Source organism: Psammomys obesus, unplaced genomic scaffold, assembly GCF_907164565.1.
Source record: "Psammomys obesus unplaced genomic scaffold, mPsaObe1.curated_primary_1811, whole genome shotgun sequence".
NCBI lineage: Eukaryota > Metazoa > Chordata > Mammalia > Rodentia > Muridae > Psammomys > Psammomys obesus.
In genome coordinates, this window is record NW_026594773.1 from 1 (window position 1) to 13,310 (window position 13,310).

The window sequence follows — 13,310 nt, forward strand, 5'->3', positions numbered from 1 at the left end:
TGGGAAGCTCAGGAATTGGTGGATTTTTTGTTCGGACTTTTCACCTAAAATTAGAGTAATCTGGGCGGGGTCCTGTTGAGGGGCTGGAGATGACCATTTGGGGAGGTCTGGGGGGAGGGATCTGGCTTTTGGAGCTCCACAGGAAGGGATCTGGCCACTTTCCTGCCCTGAGGGTTTACAAGTATACAAAGTTTACAACATTTACAAAGAACACAAAGGAGTACAAAGAATACAAAGGGAAGGCTTTCTCTGCCTCTTGAGTCCCTTGAGTCTTTGTGAGTAGCCAACAGGATCCTGTTGCTCAGGTGCTCTTTTCTATACCCAAGCATGTGAAAGTAGCTTTTATTCACCCAAAGTAATTGCTGTCTTGGAGGCTTATTGCCTCCATCTGCTAACCTAGGGCTAGTTCTGAAAGCTTCTCGCCTTACAATCTTGTAAAAATTTTAATTTTTTATTATTTATTTACTTATTTATTTTGAGAAAGTTTTTCTCTGTGTAGCCTTGGCTGTTCTAGACTCTCTTTGTAGACCAGGCTGGCCTTGAATTCTTAGAGATCCACCTGCCTCTGTCTCTTTAAGTGCTGGGATTACAGGTGTGAGCTACTGTGCCTGGCTCATACAATCTTATCTAGACCTATAGTGTTTTCAACCTCAGAGACTTGCTACTGAATAAGCTCACCCTTTCTTATTCTTTGCTAGTTGGTTCAACTCTTCTGGGTCCTCTCCTAGCTGACTGCTTCAATCTGGCTTGGTCTCATACCAACTTTGGCGATATATTCTAATCTTCTGGTTCCTTCTTATTCTCTGGCTCATTCTGTCTTCATCTGTGTCTAGCTTGTTCTCTCTTCAACCTGCCTCTGTAAAACTCTTTCAAAAAAACCTCCTCTGTCTCTGTCTCTGCACTACTCTCTGGCTTCAAATGCCTCTGCAGTCCTGCACTGAACTCAACAAATGAACTAACTTGGCTGCTTCCTTCTACAAACTTTACCTTCACTGTTTTGAGATTAAAGGTGTGTGCTCAGAGTGTGCCTGTATTCCAGCCAGAGTAGCCGTGTTGCTGGATTAAAATCCCTCTACATCTTCCCCCTTTCTATTTAAGCGAAAAATTGTACACAATTTAATATATCAGAAACAATTATCAATCCCCAAAATTTAACAGCCCAAATGTCCTTATGAAGTTCTGCTGATGTATTGGTCCTTCATAACTGAAGTCCTGATCATCTGTCTTCAGCAACAAGGTTTTCCAGTCTGATGAATCATCTGTCCTTCTTCAGCTGCTTTGTTGTTGTCTCTATGGGGATAGGGAGGTCTGCTTTCTGCATCATCTGCATTGCTGTCCTTCTGTGTTCCTTCCCTCCTTGAGTCATGCCTTTCATGTGGAAGCTTCTCTTATTCAGATCAAATCTTTATCAATTTTAATGGAACCCATAGTCTTTCTTGTGGAAATATAAGCAAAACCTCTTCCCTAACGTAACACATTCACTGAGTTCCATTCTGATGTTAAAACATCTTTTAAAGTATACAGGTTGATCTCATTCAGTAGTTTCCCCCTACACTCCAGTATCTTTCAGCTAATCTTATTCTCCCTTTAACAAGGTACAACTAGATCTTCATGAATGCACACATGAACTAGACATTTAAGCAGTTGCTTTTCAACTGCTTCAACATTTAAGCAGTTGCTTCAACCCAGGTCCACACTAGTGAGCCTGGCTCTATGCCAGTAAGGCAGACTTCTTACCCATTGTCAAAGGTCTGCCTATCTTGATCCTCAATTTCATTAGGCACCCTAGGTTCACAATTAAGCATTTTTGTTTTCTTACTTTCTCTATCTCGTCTCTCAAGCCTTTGTACTATCATAGCTAATTTTCCTTCTTGTACAGCTATTTTTTCTACCTTTTAAAAAAGGAAATATGGGGCAGAAGAGATGGCTCAGTCGCTAAGAGCATTAGCTGCTCTTCCAGAGGTCTTGAGTTCATTTCCCAGCAACTTCATGGTGGCTCACAACCATCTATAATGGGATCTGGTGCCCTCTTTTGGCACACAGGTATACATGCAGATAGAGCACTCATCTATAAAATAAAAAAAATTAAAAAATATATTAAAAATTTAAAAAAGAAAATATATGGGCTGGAGAGATGGCTCAGAGGTTAAGAGCACTGGCTGCTCTTCCAGAGGTCCTGAGTTCAATTCCCAGCAACCACAGGGTGGCTCATGACCATCTATAATGAGATCTGGTGCCCTCTTCTGGTGTATATGTAATTAACAAAATAAATCTTAAAAAAAAAAAAAGGAAATATATAAAGATTGCAATTGAAAGTAGGGAAGAGTTTGCTCCAGTGGTCACAGTTGCAATAAGTAGTGCTATGGCTTTTTCAGTAACATTTCTATCCTCTCATGTCCTAGCCTTGCTCTCAAGGGAGTTGAAATGGAGTTTTCCATTTTTTAATACAGGAAGAGTCTGTCTGTATAATTAAGATTCTCTTTTGGGGTGGCTTATTGTAATTCAATGATGATTCACTGTCTCTGAGGCTCTTGCATTGTTCCTTTGGGCTTTAAGGCTCCAGCTGCTCTGGGGTCTCCAGACCCTCTCTGGGCATTCAGCTGAACTCAAAGAACCGATGCTTCCTCTGGAAACAATCTCAAGCGAATTTCTCCTCTGCAGCTCAGATGTCTTCTGCTTTCTACAAAGTTGGTGGATTTTTTCTTCCAAAAACATTGTTTTTTTTTTTTTTTTTTTTCTTCCAACCACATTGAACACCAGATGCTAAAGTAAATTTTAGTTACGTGATGTAAATGTTGTCTTGGAGGCTTTCATCTGCAGGGAGCTGAGTCGCCTGCTGCAGTGGAGCCTGTCACAGCAGCACGCTGCCTCAGCAGCAGCCCTCAACCACCGAGGCAGAGATTGTGCCCCAAGCTGCAGTGGCCACCCACGCAGTCTAGATGACCAAGCCGTGGTGACCTGCTGCTGACCCCGTGCCCCCAGCAGCAGTGAATCCAGGCAGCCCATTGCAGCCCACTATCTCCCCCAACAGCTGTGCACATAAACCCCCAAGAGCTATGCCTAGCCCTTAAGCAGTGGGCAACTGAAGCTTAAAGTGGCACACTGCCACTCTCCTTCCTGTCTCAAGGTAGTCAGGCCCTCCTGCCCTGGGGCTTTCGGGATGACATGGAGGCTCCAGTCAGCGCCTCAGCGGGAGCTGTCCATGGTGACTGTTCCTGCCTCAGCCTACTGCTATGGGAACTGACCTTTCCTGCCTCAGAATGCCTACTGCCCCCACCATGGAAGCTGTCCATGACAATGTTTCCTGCTTCAGCCTACTGCCTTCACAGTGTTCCCCAGGAGGGCCTGGAGATGGAGCCCAGGCAGTCAGGCAACTAGGTAAGCTGTGCCTGAGCCATAATGCCACCCCAGACTCCCAACCCTGTGCCTTGGTCCTTCAGTCACACTGCAGTGACCGGGGAAGATGCTGGATGGAGGCTGTGGGGCAGAGAACAACTTGTCCTACTGCAGTTTAGGGTCAGACTGATAGCTCGTGTCCAGAAACACAATTGCAACTGTGGGTAAGATGACTCCCGACCCGTCTAGCTAGTATTCTAAGGTCATGAGGCTCATCTGAAAGAAGACTTCTGAGCAACTACAACTGCACTGACTTTCCTTTCCTATGGTCTTACAGGCTTGTGCCTCTTGGTGCAGTTATGAAACTGCCTAAGCCCCTGACACGGATCCTTTATGGCAGGGGGGAGCTCTGACTGGTAGCTGGAGGTCAGGTGAGTCAGATCTCATTGGCGGTATGTTCAGCTTCACTGTTTCTCCAAGGCCCAAGTAAGCCTTGGGCAGGATACCCCAGTAACACAGTGCCCTGACACAGATGCAAAAGGAAACCAAAGTGATAGGAAATGTGTTGGTACCAAGACATTTATTACATCATAAAAAGTCCATTGTTGTCATTTCCCATATGTACATGCTCCTGTGGGCAGACCCCCTCATCGAGTCCTACCTGTCCAACCTCCATGGTGCCAAGCAACTCCAAACTGACCAACTATTTAATGAAGGAAAAGGAATTGGAGGAGGTGGCCCAGGGCTGATGGGACTGGATGGAGAGAGGAACAAAGTGCAGAGTGGTTGGGCTTGGCTCTTAATGCTTAACCTGGCAGGAGGGGCACATGGCAGGCACTGCAGGGTTGGCACTGCAGGGTTGGCTCTATGCCTCCCCAGGGCTGCCAGGCTGGAGGCAGAGGCTACAGGTTATGCCTGCATCCACTGTCAGCTTGGAAGCTCAGGAATGACTGGCAGAGGAAGAGTCTCACAGCCTGAAGTGGATCCCAGCTGGGACTCTAAAAGTTCTCATTTCCCCCATCAAGTAGTAGCAACATCAGCTTGCTTTGGGCCTGTAGATTTCTGTGGCCCCTGAGACTGGAAGCAGGGCCTAGAATGCCTTGTGGGAAGGAATGGTCCTGATCTCTCAGGGACCTGCCTTAGTTGACTTCAGAGGTGGGAATGGGGTCTGTAGGGCGGGGTGTGGCTAAGAGAGGCACCGGAGAGGTGGCCTCAATAAGTGCAGGGTTCAGGATGATGGGCAGGGTCATGGGTGGCACGCCCACCTGCAGTGGGGAGGTCAAGGGTTGTAGGATTAGTGGGGGCTGGGCTAATGGGGGAGGTCCTTCTGGGACAGGACTCAGTCTGCTGGGGCTAGAGGCCACTGGTGAGCCAGGGGAGCTGCTGCTGGCAGCTCGGTTGCTCTCAGGCTTCTCCGAGTCTGTGTAAGCAGAGCAAAGGCAGTTAGAGTCAGACTTTCTGGTTGGCATGAGACAACTCTCAAGCTTCTTAGTGAACTTCTCAAATCTATATTCCTCCCTCTTCGTCTCCCACACTAAAAACGTTAGATGCCTCCTCTTAAAACTCAAGCCATTTATAGAATTGGTTGCCAAACAATATAAGGTATAACAAAAGGCATTCATTCATCTTCAATATTAAAAAAATAACTCATTTTAGCATTCAGCTACCTTGTCTCTACCTTTATCTTCTTCACTAAACTCAGTCAGGCTAATTTTGGTCTGGATGTTTCTTGCATCCTTGATAGGCAGCCTCTGTATATTCATTACAGGTCCCTCACTTGGCCCTCTCCTCCAAGCCTGAAAACCTAAGCAAGTACCTCATATCACAGTGTATTTGGTCCTAGTGCTTCCCATAGGAAGAGCAGGCAAATAGGATTCTCACAGTGAGTCCTTCCCAGTCTCCCAGCCCCATCTTAGCAGTAATCCTAAGCTATCCTGAGCATCACTCTCTCCAGATGACCAGCCCTGACGAACTCACCACAAGCCCCCACTTCTGAGGGTATCTCTGGGGGAGGTGGATTGCCGGGCATCCTGGGATCACCAGCAGCAGGACTCAGGTGGGCAGAGGCCAGAGGTTTTTGGCTGGGAGGTTCTGTGAGCACGGGGTCTAAGGCAGAGAATCCAGATGGCAACTCTTCAGTGCTTTCTTTCTTACAGGATCCTGGCTACTCACCAGGCTTCATTTCTCCCCCTCTCTGAGACAGAGTCTCAGGTATTCAAGGCTAGCCTCACATTCACTGTGTACCCAAAGATGGCCTAACTCTGTGCTGTCTTGCTTTCACCTCCTAAGTACTGGGGACTACAGGTATGTACCACAAGACCAATGGGAACCTGTTACTCTGGCCACTGTCCAGTGAACAGAGAAAATTCAGCTCTGAGGATTCCTTGTAAGATTAGACTAGGCCCCCTACCCTGGATGACAGTCTGCTTGAAGAGCTCATCCCGTAAGTGTGGCAAAAAGCAATCAATGCGCTCCCAGGTGATCTCCCAGAGAGCAGAGGGACCACCTCCTCTTGCATCTGCACTGTGGAAAATCTCTGCTGTGTCCATCACCAGGAGCATGTTCTTCAGAGACTCAGGGATGGCTTCTGACTGCAGGCAGCAATGGGACAGAGAACACGAAAAAGCTAAGTTGGAGGCAGCCACCTTGGGACAAACAAGTCTGCCCAGCGTGTGGAAGAGGAAGTGCTCAGTGGGAACTGGGTTAAGGCTGAACATACCAGCAAATCACTGGAACCTGCATGCATGTACTTGTCCATGAAGTCCAGAATGGTGAGCCACAGGGCGGCGAAGGTGGACAGCGACAGCAGTGGAGACAGGTGCTGCAGGAAGACCTAGAGCCCACCAGTCAGCCCCTTTTAGCCAAGGGAAGGGAGCAGACAAACCTTCTATGGCTCTCTTCAAAGCTGAGGGAAGCTGGCCCCAACTTGCAAGTATTCAATTGGAGATTACTCTGAAATCCAGAACCCCCTGAATCCCTGGGCAGCCTCCACAGCTGGGGGTTCTGAGCACTTACATTTCATCTTTGGGCCCTGTGAGAAGGCATGGCTTCTCTCTGTGGGAAAAGGCAGGGACAGGGAGAGTAGGTGGGAGCAGGGTGGTGAACAATACCTTTGAGAGCAGTGTGGAAGCCCTCATCCGGGTCTCCTCCATCCCGCCCACATCTGCAGGACTGATATTCTCTAAAAGCTTGGTCAGTAGAGGAAACAGCACCTGGCAGGTAAGAATCCAATGTCACATTAGCCCAGTTGGTTGGGCAACCCTGCCCCAGGAAGCTGGGCCTGAGCCGATGGGTATAGAACAGCGTAGAAGATCTGATCAGATGGCTAGCTGGAGCTCTTTAGGTTGCCAAGCTCTTTCTGCCTTGTGACTTGACCCTTGTCTTAAGACCAGTAAGAAGTCCTACCTTGTTAAAGCAGGATTCCCACTCCAGGGCATCTAGCTTTTGAAGGTCATGTACCAGAAGGGCACGCTGCAGGTATGTCAGGGCCTGCATCCGCACCTGGCGCCGGGCATCGCAGCACAGGCAGGCGATACCTGACAGAGAGAGCAGGGTCAGGATCTTCCAGGCATTTAGTCTAGTGCTCCTCGAGCTTTAATGTCGCCACCCTACCTTGCATCCTTCTCCAGGTCTATTTACCTTGTAATAAAGGGCACCAGCAGTGAGCCCAGAGGGTGCGTGAATCGGCTTCAATCTTCCGGCCGCCTGTCTCCAGGTGGCGCTGCTCCTCTGCCCAGGAACTGTAGATGGAGGCTGCCCGAGTGTGCAGGGTGTGCATCAGGTCTAGCAACTGGGATCAGAAGAGCGCAAGTTGTGACTAAGGTTGTTCAGTTGGGTCCTTTCCCCCTCCCCCAACTCTCCCTGACTGAGTCTTCAAGCATCCTCAGCACAAGCTCTGCTGTTACTCCATCCCTCTCCCAACCTCCTCTTGCGCCAACTTGAGCTCATTGCTGAGAGACTGGCAGTCTCTCAGGGTAAAGACGGCAAGACTCAGTCACAGCAGAGAAGACTTCAAGCGACATGTGCACTGACCTACCTAGCACCATGGGATCACGCTGAGAAAGGCTCTTGGTTTATTTTTATGTGCAGGGTGTTTTGCCTGCACACCCATTTTATCTGTGCATCATGTGCAGTGCCTGTGGAGACCCTGGGACTGGAGTTCTAGACTGCTGTGCGCTGCTGCTTGGATGATGGGAAAAGAACCCGGGTCCTCCGGGAAAGCAGCCAGTGCTGCTAACTGCTGAGCCATCTGTCTGGCTCCAAGAAAGGCACTTTCAATCCTATTTCATACCTGCTGATAGTTATTTTTGTTAATCTCATTATATAATTAAAACAAAAATACTTATTTTGTTTGTGTGTGTGTATACCACAACATGTGTGTGAGGGGCAATTTGTAGGAATTGGATTTCTCTTGTCATTATCCACTTGAGTCATGTCAACTGCCCTTGTTGATCTCATTTTAAAGGCAAAACAAACAGGGCTAGTGAGATGGCTTAGCAGGTAGAATGCTTGCCATGCACCCTGGCAACCTGAATTTAATCCTGGAACCTGTATACACACAGAAGGAGAGAACTGACTAGCAAGGCTGCCCTCTGCCCTTCACACTCATGCCATGGTGTATGTGCCCACATACAATCATAAACAAAATTAAAGGCAAAGCAAACCTTAGGCTCAAAGGCTTTCATGGGCAATTGTGTTGAGCCAGATTTGACACATAAATTTCTTAAGACAGGGTTTTTCTTCAGAGCCCTGGCTTTCTGGAACTGGTTTTGTACACTAGGTTGGCCTTGAACTCAGAGATCTGCCTGCCTCTGCCTCCTGAGTGTATTTATCCTGTTTTTAAAAAAGATTTCATTATTTTTATTTTATACTGTGCGGGTATTTTGCTTGTATGTATGTCTGTGCATCTGTAGACAGACCATGTCTGTCTACAGAGGCCAGAGAGCATCACAGCCCCTGAACCTGGAGTTACAGGTGGCTGTCGGCTGCCATGGGAGTACTGGGAATTGAATTTGGGTGCTCTGGAAAAGCACAGTGCTCTTAACTTCTGAGCCATCTCTACAGCCCGAGTTTAGCTTATCCTTAGAAATTTGTGTGTATGTGTGGGTGTGCCCATGTGACTTCAGGTAGACCATGTGTGCACAGGTGCCTGAGGGGCTAGTGGGCACTACAATCCCTGGAACTAGAGTTAGAAGCAATTACAGCCGTGAGAAACGGTTGCTAGGAACTGAAGCTGGGCCACCGTCCTCTGCAAGAGCAGTAAGCACTTGTAACTGCTAACTAGCCCTCCTGCCCGCTTTCATCTTTCTAGTCAGATTAAGTCAGCCTGGACAGACACTTCATAACTATGGAGGGACAGTTATTATGTTAGAGATGTAGTTGTCTCTAGAAAGGGAACTCAGGGGCTAAATATAGGAATGAATAAAAACTCAATTCTATCAGTCTATCCTTTTGTATCTTCCGAATTTTGTGTCATGAGCATATATTATATATTAAATAAGTGAAGTCTTTAAATACATACCATATATGTGTGCGTGTGTGTGTACTAGGAGTTGAACTCAGGGTCTTGCACATGCTACCATTCTACCACTGAGAAAATCCTGAGCTCAATAAATATTAATTTAAGTTAGTGCCAGGTGTGATGGTACATGCCCTTAATCCCAACCCTCGGGAGGCACAAGCAGGTAGCTCTCTGTGAGTCTGAGGCCAGCCTGGTCTACACAGAGTTCCAGGTGAGCAAGAGCCACATAGTGAGACCCTGTCTCTAAACAAACAAGTGCACCATAAGCAAAGACTTATGGGTAGTTTCAGATAAGGGGAACATTGTGGGGGTGATGGCTGAGGGGATGGGCAGTTATTTCTTCTGAGTTCTGACTTTCCCTGGTCCCGCCCAAGTTCCGAGTTTCAGGTACAGGAGAAGAAATAAAGGGTGCCATACTTACGTCCTGACTGACCTGTAAAGACACCGTGTGGTAGCTGGCAGGCACACCTTCATCCTCCTCTTCATCACTGTGTCCACCCCGAGTGGCATGTTGATTGGAGGCTCGGGGCCGCCGAAGCATTGAGCCTTCCTTGGTTTTTTTCTTGAAGCGGTTACCTTTGCTGTCATATTTGTGATTCTTGCCACGTTTATCCTGGGACTTGCACCCTGAGCAGAGCCAGACTTATGTCACATTTCCACAATCTTAGGGCACAGATGCCTTTCTCCCCTCACCACCTGACCCACTTCCAACTGTCCCTTCAATAGCTGACTTACCACCATTCAGGCTGGCTTCTACAAAGATGCGGAGAGTCTTGACACAGAGTTCAAAGTTGTCTGGGGTGATGTGAGCAGCATCACGAACAATGAAGGACAGTGACTCCACACACTTAAGCAGGGACTTAGTGTCATGTGGTCCCAGGTCCAGGCCCACTGTGAGGCTGTACTGATTGACCAGGGGTGAAGGGCCTGGCCTGCTGAGCCCCGCTCCTGGTTTGGAGTTATCAATGTCATCCTTCCCAACCTGTAAAATACAATACAAGCTGGGGCCCTGTTCTAAGCCAGATGTCCTCTCAGAACCTTTCTTATCGGCCCAGGATGGTAGTAGACTCACCACTAACCAACCACTGTTGACCATGTCGGCATCTGTGGCTGATCGGTGTATCTTGCTAGGCCTGCCGTGGTCAGTGTAGACTTCTGAGTCGGAAGTGTACCCCCGGTCCAGGCTGACATCATTTTGATGGTAGAATGGGAGCTCACTGTCTGACTGTGCTCCTAAGCCAGGCAGGGAAAAGGCAGAGTAAGAGCAGAGATGGGACATGATAACATGGAACAGGGTAACAGACTTGGAAGAAAGGTGCTGAGGCCTGGACAACTTCTGTCTTGACCAAAGAAGCAGGAAGCTAATCTGGGCTTCTGATAGCAACTAGTGCCAGCTGTTAGGGAAAGGTGGCAGCATAAGGATGTATGTTTCTGTGAGATGGTCTTCACGACAGTAACATTTGGCTTGGCAGCCTTCAAGCACTACCTAGTTGCCTTAATGCTATCTAGCCTGTGGGGTGGCCAATCGGCATGGGAAGATCTGGAAGCAAATGGCAGAAACCAGGCGTGTTTAATCTGCTGAACATAAAAACCTCCGTTTTGTTTTCCCATAGCAGCTCCTGGGTCCTAACTGATTACCTTCCTGGGAAAGGGCATACCAGCATCAGGAGCATCAGCCCTGGCCGTGGCCTGTAGAGTATCTGGAGGCTTCACGCCTGAGCCGATGCACTCCAGCAACGTGAAGAGGGTGGCCCAGTCATCACCGGAGTGGATGTTGGCGGCGTTCGTCTTGAGGAGCTCATGCAGCCCATATGCCACCTGGTGGCTGACTCTGGACAGCACGCTGGGCTTCATCAGTAACAAGATGCGCAGGGAAAGCAGGACCTGGGGTGGGGTGGGGTAGGGCGTAGGAAGTGGGATGGACTTAGATACAGTTTCTTGACTAATCATCTCCATTAGCCAATTAGGAGAGTTTGGCTCAGATCAACTGTAGCTTGTCAGGTCTTGTCTTTTTCTCTTTTGGTGTACTGGAAATTGAATCTGGGGCCTTGATGTGTTAGGTAAGGACTGTACAGCTATGTTACACCTTTGGCCATGCTTCATTTTTTATTGGTATAATTATAACAACACATAAAACGGTTCCTTATATGTTTTTCCCAGTTTATCCAAAAGGCAATATGATACATAACTAACATGGCAACAAAGACAGAATTCACTATAATCCACTGGTTTTCATAGGCTTTCCCTAATTTTACTTGAATTCATATGTGTACTATGTGTACATTGATTTCTACATAATTTTATCACCTGTGTATGCTTGTCTGTCCCACAACATGGGATCCATGCTGCCACTTGATAGCCATTTTCCAATCCTTTTCTCCTGTCTCATTCCTAACCCTTAGCAATCTGTCCTCAGCTTTTGAAGTTCTGCAAATTCCAAAATGTTATCTGAATGGAATTATCGTTTGAGAATGGATTCCCTACCCGGAGATCTAGGCACGTTATTATACATCTGGTCTGTTGCTTTAAGTTGCTGAATAGTATTCCATGGTATGTGTGTACCATAATTTATTCTCCTACTGCAAGTCATTAAGGCTGACTTTAGATTTTGGCTTAGATGAATACAGCTTCAATTTTAAGGCTAAAATATGCCTTTATTTTTTTCTGGGATAAATGCCCAAAAGTGTATTTTCTGAGTTGTATGGTATGAATATTAGGTTTTATAATAAACTGCCAATAGAGTAGCTATATTTATTCCCACCAGAAATATATGAATAATTTACTTTCTCTGTATTCTTGCCAGCATTTTGTATTATCACTTTTAATTTTAGCTATTCTGGTAAGTACATAGTTATTTGTGTAATTTTTGCATTTTCCTAAGGGCTAACGCTATTTCATGTACTTATTGGCTATTTGAATATTATCTGTGAAATATCTGTTTCTATCTTTTACCTATGTTTTTCAGTTTATACTAGACTTTTCTCAAGTGTATGATTTGCAAACATTGTCTAATCTATAACGTATCTTTTCATGTTTTCAAATAATCTTTCATAGTCTCAAAGTTTTAAGCACTGGTTAAGTCTAATCTATCAATCCTTTTATGTATTGTGCCTTTAATATCAAGTAAAAAAACTTACTGGGCTGTGTGTGGTGATGGCACATGCCTTTAAATCCAGCACTCTGGAGGCAGAGCTAGGCAAATCTCTATATGAATTTGAGGCCAGCCTGGTCTACATAGTGAGTTCCAGGCCAGCCAAGGCTACACAGTGAGACCCTGTTTCAAAAAAAAAAAAAAAAATCAAAAACTAAAAACTAACTAGCTAAATAAATCTTTAGTCAGTTCATGTCCCCATGCCCTTATAGACCTATTTTGTAAGGGGCATGCCAATTACAAAAAAGAGTAACAGCCACTTGTGGGCAGAGGCAGGCACCTCAGTCCTTCAGTAGATGTTCCTTATACTGTCAAGGCTCTTTAGTCACTGAAGATACTTGTACAGTTACAAGAGCAGGAAGTGCTCACTTATCTTTCTATACCATTCTCAGCTTTACTTTGAAGCTGGTGTGTAAATACTTGAGGAAAAAGAATTTAGGGTCATGCCCAGAAGCAAAATAAGCCAGTTTTAGACTGTGATCAGATCTAAAATGAAAGATATGAGTTGGAGTATTTGTGTTCAGGCTTTTGATTTTTTTTTTTTTTTAAGGCGGATTTTTCTGTGTGTACCTTGCCTTTTTGGAACTTATTCTGTAGACTAGGCTGACCTGGAACCCTAAGATTCATCTGCCTCTGCCTTCCAAGTGCTGGGATTAAAGATGCGTACCACCACTGCCTGACAGCTTTTGTTTTTTTAAAAAGAAAATAAAGTCTATAATAAGCTAATAAAGCACATTAAAAATCTTTAGTTTTGGATCCTCAGGTTTCCTCTTGTAAGTGTTCTGCCTGCATGCATGTACATGTACCATGTGCGTGCCAGCTGCCCACAGAGACCAGAAGAAGGCACCATATCCTTTGCAACTGGAGTTACAGGTGGAGGTGAGCCACTGTGGAGTGCTGGGAACCAAACCCAAGGCCTTTTCAAGACAGCCAGTGTTTTCTACTGCTGACCCACCTCCCCATCCCCTTCATTATGTATTTAAATTTATCTGTTTAATTTTTCTACAAAATAAAGGTTTAAGTCAAAGTCCACTTGGGTAACTGAGACAGGAAGATGGTCATCTTGAGGCTACATAAAAAGACCTCAAGAAACAAAGCCAACTGTCTTTGTTAAGGTTTTATTGCCGTGAAGAGACACCATGACCATGGCAATTCTTTTGTTTTGTTTTTCAAGACAGGATTTCTCTGTGTAGCCTTGGCTATCATGGACTCACTTTGTAGACCAGGGTGGCCTTGAACTCACAGAAATCTACCTGCCTCTGCCTCCCAAGTGCTGGGATTAAAGGCATGCGCCACCATGTC

At 46.2% G+C, this 13,310-nt stretch overlaps 1 protein-coding gene across 2 annotated transcripts; it reads right to left on the minus strand.

The window, feature by feature from the left end:
* Positions 1 to 3,897: 3,897 nt before the first annotated feature.
* LOC129685628 (Golgi-specific brefeldin A-resistance guanine nucleotide exchange factor 1-like) lies at positions 3,898 to 10,990 on the minus strand. Of its 2 annotated transcripts, none has more exons than XM_055619138.1 (11): positions 10,516 to 10,990; positions 9,930 to 10,090; positions 9,593 to 9,839; positions 9,279 to 9,484; positions 6,976 to 7,126; positions 6,742 to 6,872; positions 6,447 to 6,548; positions 6,056 to 6,169; positions 5,747 to 5,927; positions 5,314 to 5,442; positions 3,898 to 4,756 (listed from the first exon to the last, which is right to left on the minus strand). In XM_055619138.1, exons 1-11 carry the CDS (start codon positions 10,811 to 10,813, stop codon positions 4,476 to 4,478), a joined length of 2,001 nt encoding a protein of 666 aa, XP_055475113.1. In that variant the 5' UTR covers positions 10,814 to 10,990; the 3' UTR covers positions 3,898 to 4,475. The 2 variants fall into 2 exon arrangements, with proteins under 2 accessions (XP_055475113.1, XP_055475114.1); XM_055619139.1 differs by having other exon boundaries at positions 9,291 to 9,484; positions 10,516 to 10,989.
* Positions 10,991 to 13,310: the final 2,320 nt, after the last annotated feature.

Coding starts and splice junctions, on each gene's coding strand:
- LOC129685628 (XM_055619138.1), bottom strand. CDS start 10,813: ATGGAGATGATTAGTCAAGAAACTGTATCTAAGTCCATCCCACTTCCT. Junction 5,443..5,746: donor CAAGCAGACTGTCATCCAGG/GTAGGGGGCCTA, acceptor TCTCTGCCTTAG/ACCCCGTGCTCACAGAACCT. Junction 4,757..5,313: donor CTCAGAAGTGGGGGCTTGTG/GTGAGTTCGTCA, acceptor CTGCTTACACAG/ACTCGGAGAAGCCTGAGAGC.